The 16,795-nt window shown below is 35.8% G+C and overlaps 1 protein-coding gene across 4 annotated transcripts in view; it reads right to left on the reverse strand.

The window, feature by feature from the left end:
* Window positions 1-16,795, reverse strand: part of MARK1 (microtubule affinity regulating kinase 1) — a gene marked incomplete at its 5' end in the record, with an annotated part of 140,628 nt that overhangs the window by 40,447 nt on the left and 83,386 nt on the right. For 3 of the 4 annotated variants that reach the window (XM_079698300.1, XM_079698299.1, XM_079698298.1), the window contains 3 exons: window positions 3,668-3,738; window positions 7,613-7,678; window positions 8,746-8,794. In XM_079698300.1, the coding sequence (XP_079554426.1) occupies window positions 3,668-3,738; window positions 7,613-7,678; window positions 8,746-8,794 (186 nt within the window). The remainder of the gene's footprint in view (window positions 1-3,667; window positions 3,739-7,612; window positions 7,679-8,745; window positions 8,795-16,795) is intronic. The other variant, XM_079698301.1, reaches the window with a different exon arrangement.

Below are 16,795 nucleotides of genomic sequence, written 5' to 3' on the forward strand. Positions count from 1 at the left end.
TAGGGGAATACAAAAATGTGTTCATGCACCCTACATGCATGCTGCCTTTCAGGAGCTTACAGTCTGATTAGGAGGAAAAAAATATGTTTATGAGTAACTATACATACTACAAAGTAGAATCATAGAAGCAGAGGTACAAAGAAGTGAGGGAATCATAAAAGATAAAGAATATTCTCAGTTACTAGGTGATATTTGATCTAAGCCCTCCATGAAGGATAGTAAAATTTTAAAATGTGGATGTTTGGGGATGGGGACGTAGGGGGTAAGGTGGTAAAATGCACTGATTTAAAAAAAAATTTTGGCTGCATTGGGTCTTCATTGCTGCATGCGGGCTTTCTCTGGTTGTGGCGAGCAGGGGGGCTACTCTTCGATGCGGTGCGCAGGCTTCTCATTGCGGTGGCTTCTCTTGTTATGGAGCACGGGCTCTAGGCGTGCAGGCTTCAGTAGTTGTGACACATGGGCTCAGTAGTTGTGGTGCACAGGCTTAATTGCTCCATGGCATGTGGGATCTTCCCGGACCAGGGCTCGAACCTGTGTCCCCTGCACTGGCAGGCGGATTCTCAACCACTGTGCCACCAGGGAAGCCCTGCACTGATGTTGAGGCAACGCAATGTATTTGAAAAGTAGGTGGGAAAATGGTAATACTGGGAGTTAGACCCTGATAGACAAGTTGGTAAAAGTCTCTGAATTCCAAACTAAGCAGGTACTACAGAACCATGAACTGTGTTTGAGCAAAACAACTGTGAATGATTATAATCAATTTGAGGTGTGAGTCCTCCAAATACAGCAGAATCCTACAATGAATACATGTAGTATTAGTTTTCTTAAGCAATATGCTTCAAGATTCTAATATCCAATTTTCACCATGTAATTAAGAGAGACATACATTTGTATGTAAATATTAATACATCTTATTGAACATACTATATAGGCTATAGGATGTTCATACTATAAGGCTATTTTTGTATCATAGATGACAGAACTTTGCTGATAATGATATTATCTTTTTCAAGTCCCCTTCTCTTGATACAGTGAAGAAGCCATGCTACAGATAATGACTTGGTTACCAAACATGCATTTCACATTAGACAAGATAGTTTCTATGAAAGCAGTTCTATAGGCACTTCTGGAATAAAAATCTCCTGAGTCTTAAAGACTTAAGAAGGGAAAGATAATCTGTAATATCATCACACTTATCTAGTAGCGTACAATTTCTGCCATAAAAGAAGCTCTGGCTTCTGACTCGCTTGCTGCAAGAACCCCCATGCACTAGCCCAAGTTTTACTGCAGTATTCTATGGCCAGACCCTCCCATCTCAAAACATTCTGTACCTCCACAAATAGGATGCAGAAATGTCCCTACAATCCTTTTGTTATGGATCTTGAAAACATGATTGACCATCAGTCCTGCACTGACCCTAAGACCAGACATGTCAATGTTTTGCCATGAGGTGCAACTGTGGGGGAAGGATGTTTTGCAATTATTTATACGTGGGTCAGGAATTCCCAAGCTTTAAGTAGTAGCCTTGATACTGGAAGGGTTGAATCAATATTATGATTTTTCTTGCAGGCCCTCAAATCTTAAGGAAGGCAGAGGCATTGTACGGGCAATGACTGCTAAATTGGTCTTGAACTGTCCTAGTGTCTCTGCTATATTTAATGGTAGGGTCAAGGACATATCCTTACTAACACAGTACACTCCCTTTCACTGTTAAAGTTTTTAAAGTAATTTTATGAAATACAGAGCAAATAAAAATAAAAGTAAATACACATTTATTAGAGTTTTAATTACACCTATAAAGCAAAATAAACTTAGCAAAAATAAATTGAAAAACAAATATAACTTTTTGCCAAATAACTATAAAGTTGTGTGTGTGTCCCTGGTTTTTAAAAATGTGAGTTGGTTACCTATTTAATTTGGGGGGAACACATACAGATAGTAAATACGTTTAATATTTATAATAAATAGATAATTATTTTTTAAATTGCCATTGTTTTACATTTTAAATAGCATTCATTTAACACTCAACCTCTGATTTGATTTCAAAGTAATCCAGACTTTATTTTAAAAAAGAGCCAATCAGTAATTATTTGAATCTTTATGAAAATATCTGTGTCCCAGCCTGCTATCCTGCTCTCACCCATCAGTAGAAATGAGTAAGCTCTTTAAAACAGCACCTTCTCTAATTCCATATAGTACCCAGTACAATTTCTGACCACAGTATGTTTTTAATAAATAAATAAAACCAACTGACTAAAAAGAATAAGAGTGAGTAGTGACAGTCCTTAAAATATATATTAAAACCCCAATGGAAATATTTAATGTCAATTGGAATTTTCTTCCTAATAGGCTACTAAAACGAGTGTGACTGAGATGGAAAGAAAGATGACATTTAAAGTGATGATTGTAGCTCTTTACTTAAGTAAGCCTGGACTTCCATTCCACGGTAGAAAAGAATTTAACAATATGTAGCTGAATACCATTCAATTTCTCAATGTTGCTTCCTCATTACCAGTTGTCTTTAGATTCAGCTATTTTAAGTCAAATGCTCCTAGGAATCTATCCTAAATATAAGGGCTATGTTTATCTTTGGTCTAAAGTATTTCATGGATATTGTTCCAAAAAGTAATGATTCTGTGAAATATTAATAATAGAGGTTTCACAAAATAAACTCACTCCACGATCGATATGGAGAATGCTATGTCAAAAAAAAAAAAAGTTGAACAGGTTTTTTTCCCTCCCATCTTCTTCAGGACTTCTCCAATTGTTTATATGTTAACATATATGTCAAATCTCACAGAGGAAGGTTTCACATCAGTAGTCAGTATTTCCCAATCTTATTGATTACAGGAACCCTTTAACTGTAGAATAATGTTTACAGAAGAGATACTGAACTATTTTTAAATGAATATTTTAAATTCACTTAGGTAAAGTTTGGGATATAGTAAGCTGTCTGTTGAAACTTTACTTCAGTAAATTTTGTAGACAATTTACAATTGATTAATTGTCATTTCTACAGTAATTTATAAAGTATGATAATTTTAAATACTTCATTCCTAAACATTAAAAATAAAATCTTAGATGAACTTAAATTGCTTTTTCTTATTTTATCATTTCTGTAACAAATCATATTCAAGTTGACCTGGAAATATCAATATCTTACCATATTCTTCACACTGGCAAGGTTCCTTCCCTACTTGACTAAATAAAATTGATCATAGTCTTTAAGTCTACAAAAATATGAGTTCCAAAACTAAGACATCTTTAATTATTTAAAAAATACAAAAACCTCTTTAAACAGTACACATTTATACTGTACACATAAAGCTAATAATATTTGATAATAATTACTGGATAAAGGTTTAAGTATTTACTTTCTATCTCACTCTAGTCTGTATTTCCAAGACTCTCAAAGGGTTATTAATAAGAATCTCACCTATAAACATTTTACTATTTATGAAGAACTAGAAATAACCAATGGCAACTATTTTAAATTTAAATTCAGGAAGAACAAATTTCTTTTTCAGTTTTCCATTCTTAAAAAGTATAAGAAAGCAGGAATTTTTCTTTTTAAAGTACCATGTACTCTGAATTCCGGTTTGTGATACTGTCCATTGTACATCACTAAAAATATCAGCAAAACAAAGTTGAAAACTACTTTCCATACCTGCCTAAATTTTGCACGGGCCTCTTTTTCTTTCATTCTTCCATGGGCAACTAAGTAATCAAATACTTCACCTGAATCAGAAAGGTAAAGCAGGCAGTAAAATATACATAGATTTTTCAGTTAACAATATATGCAATGTCAAGTTTTTGCCTTGTTTTTAAAGAAGCTTTTGGCCCACACTTTTCTGATAGTTCTATATAAATCACAACTATTACATGAATAGAAAAAAAGGAAAAAAATACATGTAAAATTGAATATGGGTAGCGGCTTATGATCCAACAAAATTCTTTTAATAAAAAGTCATAAAAAACATAAGAAAACTTACTTTCTGCTTTCAAGTATTATGTAAAAATACAGTCAACTCTTTATTATCCATTCTAATAAAGGGAAGGCACAACATGGGCAATCAAAAATCACATTTGGGTTTGTATTTGGGGTCTACATTTCAAATAAAATAACACAAGTCATATTATGTTGGCTCACTCTCTTAAAGTCTACTAGTCATAGAGTCTTGGTCAAATTCCATCTCTCTACCTCCATCCACACTGATTTCTTTCTTTTCCTTCCTACACTGATTATGCTCATTCTCACAGTACTCATTTCATCTGCGTTGGTATTTAACTACTTATTATACAGAATGAAATCATCCTTGTGTGCATCTCCTATTACCCCAGATGAGCTGCAAACTCCTTGAATGCTGTCATCATACCCATACTTTACCTGTATCCCCATCCGCATGACAGAACACGAAGTGGATAGACAATACATATTTGTTGAAATAATTTAAAGATACTAGAAACCATAAAAATGTTCTAATAGATCTTTTACTTTACATGTCTGTACGTTTTTTTCATTTTCTCTAATCAATAATAATAAAAAAACAATTAATGTTTAGTTACATTACCAAAAATAAAATATCTCAGTGTAAGGGATAAAATTTTTATATCCTTATAATTTGTATCACATAGATATATACATGTATATTAAAAACCCATAAAGTGGCTTAAAGAGTTCTTGTAAAGTACAGCAAAGTGCTTAAAAACTCAGGTTTTAGAATCAGACCAATTTTGGTATTAATCCTTATTTAGCCCTAAGTATCTATTGGGAGACATTAGGAGGATTTCTTAACTTTGTTTAGACCCTGTTTCTCCCTATTACCTATTTCACATGGGTGTTGTGAGGATTAAATGAAATAATACACGTGCTTAGCACAGTGAGACTGGCATATAGTAAGCACTCAATAAATTATATATTTGTATTTAGGTATACAGATATATTACATATACATATATGCAATATCAATCCTAGGACATAAGTAAAATGTTAAAAATCAAATATGTAATGATGTATGTCAGATGAAACTAATAAATCTACAATGTTAGCACATTATATCAAGCATACTTAAATGATTAAATGGGATGACGAAAACAGAGAAATGAACAGATGCTCTAGTTGACCCATCATAGTAGTTAACTGTAGATATGTGAGTTTAGGCCGTAAAAGATATACGGCAGGAGTTCAAAAATTCGGACTACTCTTAAGTTCTGCCTGAAACGCTCACACCCCCCGGATGTTTACGTGATTCAGTCCTTTACTGATTATATATTATTTATTTATGATTTGCTTCCCCAACTAGAACGTAATCTTTTTGAGGGCAGGGACCTTGTCTTTGTTCACCCATGTGTTCCTAGCACTTAGAATATCACTTAGTACACAGTAAACATTTAATAAATAATGTCTGCATGAGCAAAAGAAGGTATAAACACACTATTCCAAAGTAGTCCTGACGCCTACTTTTAATAGGCTCCTTTGAACAAAACATGGTTCAAAATCATAAAGGAGTTCCCTGCCCTTCTAATCACTGAAGATCTTTTGCCCCATTAGTGAACCAGAATCAATAGATGTACTTCTGGCAAAGAGGCAGTTGTCTGACTCAACCCTTGTTCATGCTAGGATTCTCGTGTGCATGTCAGATTCAATCCTAAAATATCTAGAAATTTCAGAGGAAAAATATTAAGTGTTTTATTCTCTAGAGTCACCTTGCCATTTATAGATTAAAAAGGCAAGAGGATAATTCTAGATTTACTGCTACAGAACCAAGATAGTTGTTACAGGATCACTGACTGACAAGACTCAAAGAACACCTATCCCTAGGAATCAGAACTGAGTAAGGGGCCACTGGCTGAGCTCCAGTACACACCTCCCTACACTACACTACACACTTCTGCCCCTCCCAATGCTACTGAAGGAGAGCAGTGAGGACCCTATGTGCTGTCTATTACTCCAGCCATTGCTCCCCTTCACCAGCACCAATAAAGAGTTGACTGCACTTAGCATTAATCGTTAAAGCAGTACGCACATTAACACAGTCTTGTGGCAGACCTTCATAAAAATAGAATAATGCCCACAGATGTTTAGCTGTCTATAATTTCTCATATCAAAACATGTTTAGCCCCACTCTCTAGACTTTAGATCGCTAAAAAAAAAAAAAAGTCTAACTGGATAAACACTCAGGGTTTCAACAATGATGAACTGATACACAGATCTAACTACAGGATAGAAAAGTAGAGAAAGTTTCATTATGTGGTATTTGTAGGTTCATTAATTTTATTATAGATTAATATTTTATACAAATTTGCATGGCTGTATTAATATGTCTTAAAATCCTATAATAATAAAAAACATTAATGATGTAGGTTTCCAGGTTAAGTAAAAAACCTACAATGAAATATTTTCATGATAAAAAAAGCTATGCAAAAAACTAAATCTTTTAAAACTTTCAATCTACATAAAAAACTGAAAAAGCAATTAAAATCTGTTTAATATTTGTAGTAAAATTTTTTAGAAATCTGAGAGAGGGTATAAAAATACATAGCCTAGATGCTATAGACTAAAATAAATCATCTTTATTCTAGTTACAGAAAATGTGAATCATCACAAAAATCTACACACTTTATTAGCTAAAAGAACTCAAAACTAAATTCAACACTAAGTTTTTCAATTGATTAGCGAAAAAAGGTGATTAGCCAAAGTGGTTTAAATAATTTCTGCTGCCCTCTCTCTTCTTCAATTGCTTAAATTCTCTGAGCCCTTAAAACCTTCAAGTATCCTCATTTTACTTATTAAATGATTTAACTCCATAAATTTTAAACCTATTTCTGAGAAAGTTAAGTCTTATGCCTAAAAGAACAGTGAATCTGAGCCAATGTATCTCTCATTTGAGGGGAAGTATATGAAAATGATTTTCTATTATATATCAGTGTTTAAAAATCATTCCTATTTTTGAACACTGTATAGTCAGAATATATATTGGGTTGGCCAGAAAGTTCGTTCGGGATTTTCATAACATCTTCCAGAAGAACCTGAATGAACTTTTTGGCCAGCCCAATATTATATCCTACTAGAAATGTATCTTACTATTTCTCTGTCAACTCAGTCTCCTAACTTATAAAATATATAGATCAATACTCATTTAAATTGAAACATTTTATGGATTTCTTGAAAATGTATGTATATGGAGAATCTGTCATATATGAACAATCAGTGAAATAAACATCTGACCTAGAACATGCTTTTACTATAAACGTTATTAAATACATTCTGAATTTGAGATTTCCTGTTAATAGCCAAGAGCTTCTACTACTACTAATATTATTATATATTATATTATTTAGATAAGAATTGAAACATTCATAGATAACAATGCAAATTTAGAGTTTTGAAAAATGTGCCTAAGTAATTTTTAAATAAGCCAAAATCCTACTTTTAAATGTAGGATCAATAGGTCTTGAAACTAAACACTGAATTTTCCTTAAGATACCATTTAAAGGCATTTTATGAAACTATAACTTCATTAACATCAAAAAAGACATGAATGTTAATGATTTGTATTAATAATTCTATATGTCTCATCAAAGATAACTTTTCATTCCCTTCCATCCTTACCTCCACTTGCGTATTCCATGACTAAATAGAGGGTCTTCTCTGTTTCAATAACTTCAAACAATTTTACTGAAAAAAGAAATTAGAGATATAACTCTGTGGTTGTGAGCACATATTGGATATGCTTTAAGAAACTTTAAGGTAACACTAAACTAAAGGAAAATTTGAGTATTTACTAAAAATTATTAATTACAATTTAAAGTTTAAAATTTTTCTCAAGGGTTATTACGACTATGGAAGAAAACTATTTACTATGAAGTGATTTGGAACCAACTGCTGGGTCAAAAGAGAGTTAAATTTCTGGGATTAAAAAAATCATTCCTTTTCTAATTAGAATAAGGTAATAAAAAAGAAAATCTTAAAATCAAAATAATAAAATTTTAATTAAAGTTTAAAAAGACACTATTATTATAATGAGCCTATCAAAAAATGTTAAATAATCTTTGGTACAGAAACAAAAAATTTTATAATTATGTGATATTTTAAAAGTTTCTGGTTAAAAAAATACTAAATTATGAGACTTATGTATTGACAAATAGTTGAAATTATATACCACAAGTAACTGCATGAGTGTCTCTAATAAACATAAGATTTTTTAATGTGCAAGAAACACATGATTCAAAAATAAACAGATTAAAAGACGAATTGCTTTTTACCTCTTACAATCCAATGACTTTGTATAATATATGTAATCAATAAACTTATTTGTAAATATGGGGGAAAAACAGAACTTACAAAAGTAAATTCACTAAAGCTGAAATCAACTCTACTTTCTTTAAAATTCAAACTAGTTATTTTGCTTATAAACTATGATCAAGCCCAAGTGCCTATTATCAAAATATCTGGAATTATTTTCTATAAATACCTAAATGGCATGCAATCTCTATTTAGAGAGATTTAGTAAGGAGATACAAAAATCATTTATATGCTTTAACTCCAAGTCATATATATTATTTTAGTGACAAGCAGAAGACAGCAAGGTAGTAGAAAACTACAATTTGTAGCCTTCAGTCAAGGCTATCTGAGGTTATCACTTTTCCTCATTTTACATAAAACATCCTTAAAATTGTATCCTTTCAAATAGCCTCAAATTAAGGAAAATACTTTATCGTTAATTGTATATATAAATTTCATACCTATGTTAGGGTGATTCAATATCTTCATTATTCGTACTTCCCGAAACAACTGTTAAAGAAAACAACCAAACAATTTTGTTAAAAAAGAACACTCAAGCAGAGAACCAATCAAAACATCTATCTGAAGACATTTATCTGCTTATAAGACACTACAGGATTCTGGTCAAATAAGAGATTTACTTCAGAGTCCCAACTCTAATTTTGCTGAGACTTGGGTCCCAGGACAATTTTAACTAATGAACTCAAATGGTTCTGTGTGTGTGTGTGTTTGTGTGTGTATGTGAATATACCATATACAGTAAAACAAACATTTATTTGAATACTCATTACTAGGAATAAAAGAAAAACACTGTGGGAATGAAACTAAATGATCATTCACATGATTTTTATCCAAAAAAAACCTTCCTTGGGGTTTGGGGGGCCTGACTCTTTAATCACCTCTACTGGTTGATCAGACTATAAGCAATTATTAATAAAGCTGTATAAACCATGTGTAAGTTTCTGTGTGGACATAAGTTTTCAATTCACTTGGGTAAATACCAAGGAGCACGATTGCTGGATGGTATAGTAGAGTATGTTTAGTTTTATAAGAAACCACCAAACTACCTTCCAAAGTGGCTGTACCATTTTGTATTCCCACCAGCAATGAGAGTTCCTGTTGTTCCACATCCTTGTCAGCACTTGGTGTTGTCAGTGTTTTGGATTTTCACCATTCTAACAGGTGTGTAGTGGTATCTCTTTTTTTGTTGTTGTTGTTGTTTATTAATTTATTTATTTTTGGCTGTGTTGGGTTTTCATTTCTGTGTGAGGGCTTTCTCTAGTTGTGGCAAGCAGGGGCCACCTTCATCGCGGTGCGCAGGCCTCTCACTATCGCGGCCTCTCTTGTTGCGGAGCACAGGCTCCAGACACACAGGCTCAGTAGTTGTGGCTCACGGGCCTAGATGCTCTGCGGCATGTGGGATCTTCCCAGACCAGGGCTCGAACCCGTGTCCCCTGCATTATCAGGCAGACTCTCAACCACTGCGCCACCAGGGGAGCCCCTATCTGTTGTTTTAATTTGCAAGTCCTAATAATGTATGGTGTTGATCATCTTTTTATATGCATATCTGCTGTCTATATACTTTCTCTGATGAGACCTCTCTGTTCAGATCATTTAACCATTTCTAAATCAGTTATTCGTTTTCCAAACTCTTTCCAATCCTCAACAATACCAGATGCCAGTGGACAGCAGTAAGCATGGAATACTCATCAAATGCCATGTAGATTCTAGTTAGTGATGTCAGAGAATATGTCCTTCCCATGAGCAGCCCTGGAGGCCCTGGGCAGAGGGAGCCGGAAGTCACATACCCTCACTTCCTCCTCAGGGGTCTCAGAGGGGTAAGGGCCTTGGTGTGAGCTGGGTGGCCTCAGGTCAGCAGAGGGGAGTGTGGAATCTCACTCCTGTGAATATTCAGAGGGAGGATTGAGGGGACCTCCTATATCAAGACAGAGGGGATGCCGCCCATACCCGGCGTTTCTCACGATTGGCAGCAGGGGCAGAGCTCTGTGGGGTCTTCTGTATGCCTGGTGGGTAGTCCCCTCAGAATGCACTCAGGGTTTTTATCTTGGTTTCTGACACCACCTGGGTCTCCTCACTCTGCTTACCTGATGTGCCCCCTAAAAACAAGGCCCTCACTTCCCTGAGAAAACCAAAGAGGAAGTAAGGGGGCACCTCATCAGGTGACCTCTGCCCACGGACTCCTTGGGCTGACAGTAGAGGTAGACTCTGTGGTTTAGATTTTCAGAGGATCTGTATTTCTGGTTTCAACTTTTTTTTCTTATTATGGCACATTAGCAGATAAAATTCACATATAATATGAGCACATAAAATTTACATATAACTATAAAATCATAACTCACAAATCTGATGATTCTAGGTTCTACTATAAGCAGAATTTTTTTCTCCAGAAAAACAAGTCAAATATTATGTCTGCCTCTTATTTTTCCATGGCTTTCATAAACCCATTTTATAAGCACTGAGTGATAAAACATTCCATTTAAACATTTAAAATATCATTTTGTAAGAAATATACTATTTGTAACTAAAGTAATTTTTTTTAATGTTAAACTTTATTATTTAAAAATATTGACTTTTTTTCCTGAATCTCCACCCTGCACCCCAGGAATGTATTATAAAAAATAAATACAGGTAGTCCTTATTTTGGTTTTGCTGTCCTGTATAGATTTTAAAGTTTTTGGACCTATTATTAATATGAGTAGCATTACTGTAAGTTCCATTTGCATTCATTAGTATTATCACTATTATGTATTTCTTTTTTAAAAATTTATTGCAGTATAGTTGATTTACAATGCTGTTAACTTCTGCTGTACAGCAAAGTGATTCAGTTATACATATACACACATTATTTTTCATATTCTGTTCCATTATGGTTTATCACAGGGTGTTGAATATAGTTCCCTGTGCTGTACAGTAGGACCTTGTTGTTTATCCATTCTATAAATAATAATTTGCATCTGCTGATCCCAAACTCCCACTCCATCCCTCCCCCCACCGGCCATCCCCCTTGGCATCCACATTCTGTTCTCTATGTCTGTGAGTCGGTTTCTGTTTCGTAGATAAGTTCCTTTGTCCCATATTTTTAGATTCCACGTATAGGTGATATCATATGGCATTTGTCTTTCTCTTTCTGACTTACTTCACTTAAGTGTGATAATCTCTAGGTCCATCCACGTTGCTACAAATGGCGTTATTTCATTCCTTTTTATGGCTGAGGAGTAGTATTATGTATTTCTAATAGAAAAGTCCCCAATAACAATTTTGTTCTCCTATACTTACATGTAAATGAACTACCTCTGTTTTCTTCATTGAGTGTTGCTTTCTTATTAAAATTTTATTTATCTGTTAAGCTGTAAGATGTGACTATACAGTCACAACTCACAAGCACTACAGTACAGAAGCCTTTGTAACTGGCCTCCATGAAACCAACTGTCACTCGGCATTGCCTCTGCAAAACCTGCTGAGCACACTTGTGCACCCTCGATGCTCACTGTTCGAGGTGCTTCCGGTGCTCCTACATTTCCGCAGTTAAGCAGCATGCTTACCAAAGGTTATTTAGATTTCAGACATGTCTGTCAGTTACAGTTGTTACTGCAAACAGATCATTCAACTAATGTATTAGTTTTCTATTGCTAAGTAACAAATTACCACACCCCAGCAACTTCTAACAACACACATTTATTATCTCACTGTTTCTGTGTGTCAGTATTCACTGTGCGTTGTGGTCATGGCTTAACTGGGTCCTCTGCTGGGGGTCTCACAAGGCTGCCATTAAGGTGCTGTCCAGGCTGCACTCTCATCTAGAGGCCCGACTAGGGAAGAATCTACTTCCAAGCTAACCCAGGCTGTGGGCAGAATTCATTTCCTTACAGCCCTAGGGCTGAGGACCCTGGCTTCTTGCTGGCTCTCCTGGAGGCTGCCCTGACCTCTTAGAGACTGCTCATAGGTCTTGCCAAGTAAGCTTCTCCAACAGAGCAGTTTACTTTATCGAGCCAGCAAGGATAATCTCTAGAGAAAATTGGCTACCAGGACAGTCTTATATAACATAATGTGATCGTGAGAGTGAACTCTCATCACCTTTTCCTAATTCTACTGGTTAGAAACCAGTCACAGATCGTGCTCACACTCAAAGGGAAGTGATTATACAAAGGTGTGAACACCAGAAGGCAAGGATCACTGGGGTTGCCTTAAGGTCTGTCCAACAAGATTAAATTTACATAAACCAATGAAGGACAAGTATGCTGTTTAACAAAACAAACCAAACTGAATGCTTTCTAAATACTAGATAAGAGGTGTTAAAGAGACTGCTGTCCTGTTAGATGTGGGCAAGAAGACTGTAAAAGATTAAAAGAAAATCTAGGATTCTGCTCTCAGATCACTTCCCAGGAGTCTTTAAATTCTCCATTAATTAAAATAAGAAACCAATTAGAAATAGCAGCAAACATGGGTTTACGAGTATGACTTGTACAAGATAAACAAAGCCAATCAGTAGACCCAAACTTAAAAGAGAAAAAATAAATAAATAAAGCTTTGCACCTAAATGAAAAGACTGGTTGATGAATGTATATTTATGTGCTCAATTTAAATGTTAAATGCTATATAACTTTTAATAATTCCTCACTTTAACCTACTTTTTCGATTACCAGCCCTTACTGCCCCATGGAAGAGGGCTTCTGCCTTACTTTGTAACTGGCATAGGTACCTACAGGAAGTGTGGCCCATTCAGTTGTGGCATGAGTATGCCACACTGGCTCCTTCATTCTATCTTCTTCCTCTTCTGTCTCAAGAAAGAACATCAAATTGCAACAGAATGAGAACACAACTGTCACATGGGTAATCCTGAATTTACTCTTGTTAATTTTTATGACGTTATCGGCCAGTTCAGTAGTTTATTCTTAGAAGCAAACGGGTTGAGACACATCTGATCACTAATTAAAACATACTGGCAGCTCCATGTTTGAGAATAAGTAATCTAAAGGAACGGACAGCTACACATCCTTCAGGCATTCCCCTATAAACACTGTCTTTTGTTTGTTTACTTGACTGAGTGGTGCTGAATTCGTGAATTTAGTCCTTGACTGGAGTCTAGAACGTAGCTCTTCTGTTCTACGGAGAACTGAGATGAGCGGGGGAACAGTGTTAAAATCGTCCTGTGAAAAGTGGGGCACTTAACAAAAGCCGTACCTGAACAGAAGGCCACTCCACTTCCACCTGGAGATGAAGCCAGAGACATACCACCCCTTTCTCATCAGAAAGGAATTTCTTATTCCAGTTAAAACAATAATATACAATCATCGGGTTCCTACATCTCAATGTCTTGAATACATTGTTCTATCCATAGTTTCCTCTCCTTCAGCATTTAAAAAAATGTTTTTTATTGAGATATAGTTGACTTACAATGTTGTATTAGTTTCAGGTGTACAGCAAAGTGATTCAGTTATACACACACACATACATATATATACACATATATTCTTTTTTAGATTCTTTTCCATTATAGGTTATTACAAGATATTGAGTATAGTTCCCTGTGCTCTACAGTAGGTCCTGGTTGGTTATTTTATCCCTCAGTAGATTTTGACAAGCAGTGAGAAAAAACTATAAAAACAAGCAACGGCATGAATGCGTGTATAAGCTAAGTGTATGCTGGCTAAAAGTGACAAGCAGTTGTGGAAAGAGGAAGAGTGGCTGCCAATGGAAGAAGTGGTGAGGGGGTTTTAAGTGGTATATTGACTCGGGACAATGAAATGCCAGAATCCTGCCCCGTCAATCACTCTTACTCCCAAGGAAACACTTGAACTATCAGCCAGGTTTGTCATTAACATTCTAAATCTAGAAAATCGGGGCCAATTGAATAGTACTAGCACGTGGATTCAGTAAAGGGCTATGATGTTTCTTCCTCTTCATGACTCCCCATAACCTCTTCCTAAACTCTAATATCTAGTTGGTTGCACAGAGGAAAGAGACTGGACTAATATCAAAGTCTTCTGCACTAGCCCACTGAGTCAAAGGGAGCAGAAGAGGGAAGACAGTGAGTTCCTTATACATATTTGGTCTTTTCACCCAGAAGAGACCTTTACCAGCAAGGATGCCAACCTTATCCGTGCTTGCTCTTCCTTAGGAGAGGGGGAAAGAGGTGAAGGGAAAAGGAGAGCTGAACATTTAGACCAAGATAAGAAGTTTACCCTGAGATGGAGAGTTGTTGTAAAAAAAAAAAAAAAGTCAATTATTGTATGTATTGTATGTCCAGGCACAAGTAAGGAAAACAGAAGTTTGTGAACATATTAAATAGGCCCACACCACTATCTGAGTTCCTGATTCTAATTTTTAGTCCTATTTTTCCGTTCTCATTTTTAAATTGTGACATCATGATGTTCCTAGCATATCCAAATTTAGTAGGAGGGCTCTGAATTCACTAATGCCTTTCAAACTACTGTTTCAATTTTGCTGTCAGCTGAAAATTAAGGCCAGAGTTTGTTAAGATTCTGTGTTGAATTAAAGAAGTTAAGTGCGGAGAGAAGGCTTGAGGTGGGTCTTCTATGACTAAATGGCAGGGACTTCACTGTTTGGACTTTGTGACAGCTGTTCTAGTTGTTCAGAGGTCTCTATTGTTTCCTCCTTGGTTCTTGGCTTGGTTCTAGATAACTGAAGTTAGTGAACAATCCTCAATTCTGTGGACAGGTATTTACTTTCCAGTTCAGTCCTTCCTGGTTAGAGCTTAGGGTCAGGATTAGGCAAACTCCATTAGTGTTAATCAATACATATTTGCCTTAATTATTTCTTCTCTCAACTACTCTGTTCCTTCCTACCTCTTCCATTCCTTCTGCTTACTATTACTTTTTTTTGATGGTGGAAAAATCTGTTCTATTTAGAAGTAGTCAAGTGGACATGGCTTAGACAATCCCCATTCTATTTACTCTCAAAGCAGCACAGCCAGGGGCCGAACACCTATCATCCTCTCTCTACCAGCCCTGCTCACCGTGCTGCCCTTGGACTCATCCGTGTCACAGGACGTCTTCACTACTTCCTTGATCTTGAGGCAGATGGGGAACAACTCTGTGGCCACGGGGAGCTTGACAAAGGCTGTGGTCAAGCTTGTTCCCCCCAGGAGAGCTCTTCCAGGCTGTCATCAAAGTCATAGTAGACTGAGCTCATAAAAGGAGGGTGACATTTGTTTGTGCCTTTTAACACAACCTTTTTGGCCTTTCAAGTACTTTGCTCTGATTTGGGTTTGAGGACGGGCAGAAGGCCTTCTTTACCTTCACCGTAAACTGTAAAAATTCGACCTATATCTCTGACAGCAGTTTACTGGCCTATTAATGTGGAGTATGGGTGCTGTGCTGTACTCTGCAGGTGACGTTCAGCTCCAAGAGATAGTTAGGACCTTGTCTAGACTTTGTCTTGGAGACGCCAGTCATGGAGCTATATTAACAGAATCTTATAGATATAACTCTCAGCTTTTTTTTTTTTTTTTTTTTTTTTTTTTTGTGGTACGCGGGCCTTTCACTGCTGTGACCTCTCCCATCGTGGAGCACAGGCTCCAGACGCGCAGGCTCAGCGGCCATGGCTCACAGGCCCAGCCGCTCCACGGCATGTGGGATCTTCCCGGACTGGGGCACGAACCCGTGTCCCCTGCATCGGCAGGCGGACTCTCAACCACTGCACCACCAGGGAAGCCCTAAACTCTCAGCTTTTTAATTTCTAGGATCACCATTTCACTCCTCTTTACTTGAGACATCGTATTGGGACACCAAAATATTTTATAAAGTTATTGCTAGTACCAGTATAACAACTTAGGCTAATTTCTTAAGTTCTCCCCATGAAACAGTAGCTCAGAAAAAGAAATCTGAACATAATTAAATTAGCATATATTGATGATTTCTAACTAAAAAAATAAAATGATTGTTTAGTATGACTTCCAAACTTGACAACTTATAGTCAGTTATTCATTGCAAAATAATAGGCTGTGCCACTTTGCCAAAATTTGTCTTCGTACATGAATTATAAGATTCTTATTTCTTATGAACTGGTACCAAGTTTATAATACTAGAGTCTTTCCCAAGGTCTTGTACAACTTTGGGCTCAGTTGGTGCTAAGTAAATAAAATTGTTTGAGATACCAAATCAAATAATCTCAGAGAGAAGATACTAAACATAAAATAGATTAAATTTGAAAAGATGTCCAATCTCACTATAAAGAAATCATGGAAATTAAAACAAGATACAATCTTGCTTCTATAAGGTTGGCAAAAATTAAGAAATCTGATAATATAAAGTGCTGACAAGAATGTGAAGCAAAAGTAAATTGCATACGTTAGCAGAAGTAGAAATTGATACAGCCACTTTGAAGAGCAATTTGACATTACTTAATACAGTTGAGGATATGCATGCCCTTCACCCTTATTCTAGTTGGAGAGATATACTCTTCTATACATCTTCACAAAAAGATATACATAATAAGAATCATTGCAGCATTGTCTGTAACAGCAAAAAC

Source organism: Hyperoodon ampullatus (genome assembly GCF_949752795.1).
Source record: "Hyperoodon ampullatus genome assembly, chromosome: 2".
In the NCBI taxonomy this organism is placed as follows: Eukaryota; Metazoa; Chordata; class Mammalia; order Artiodactyla; family Ziphiidae; genus Hyperoodon; species Hyperoodon ampullatus.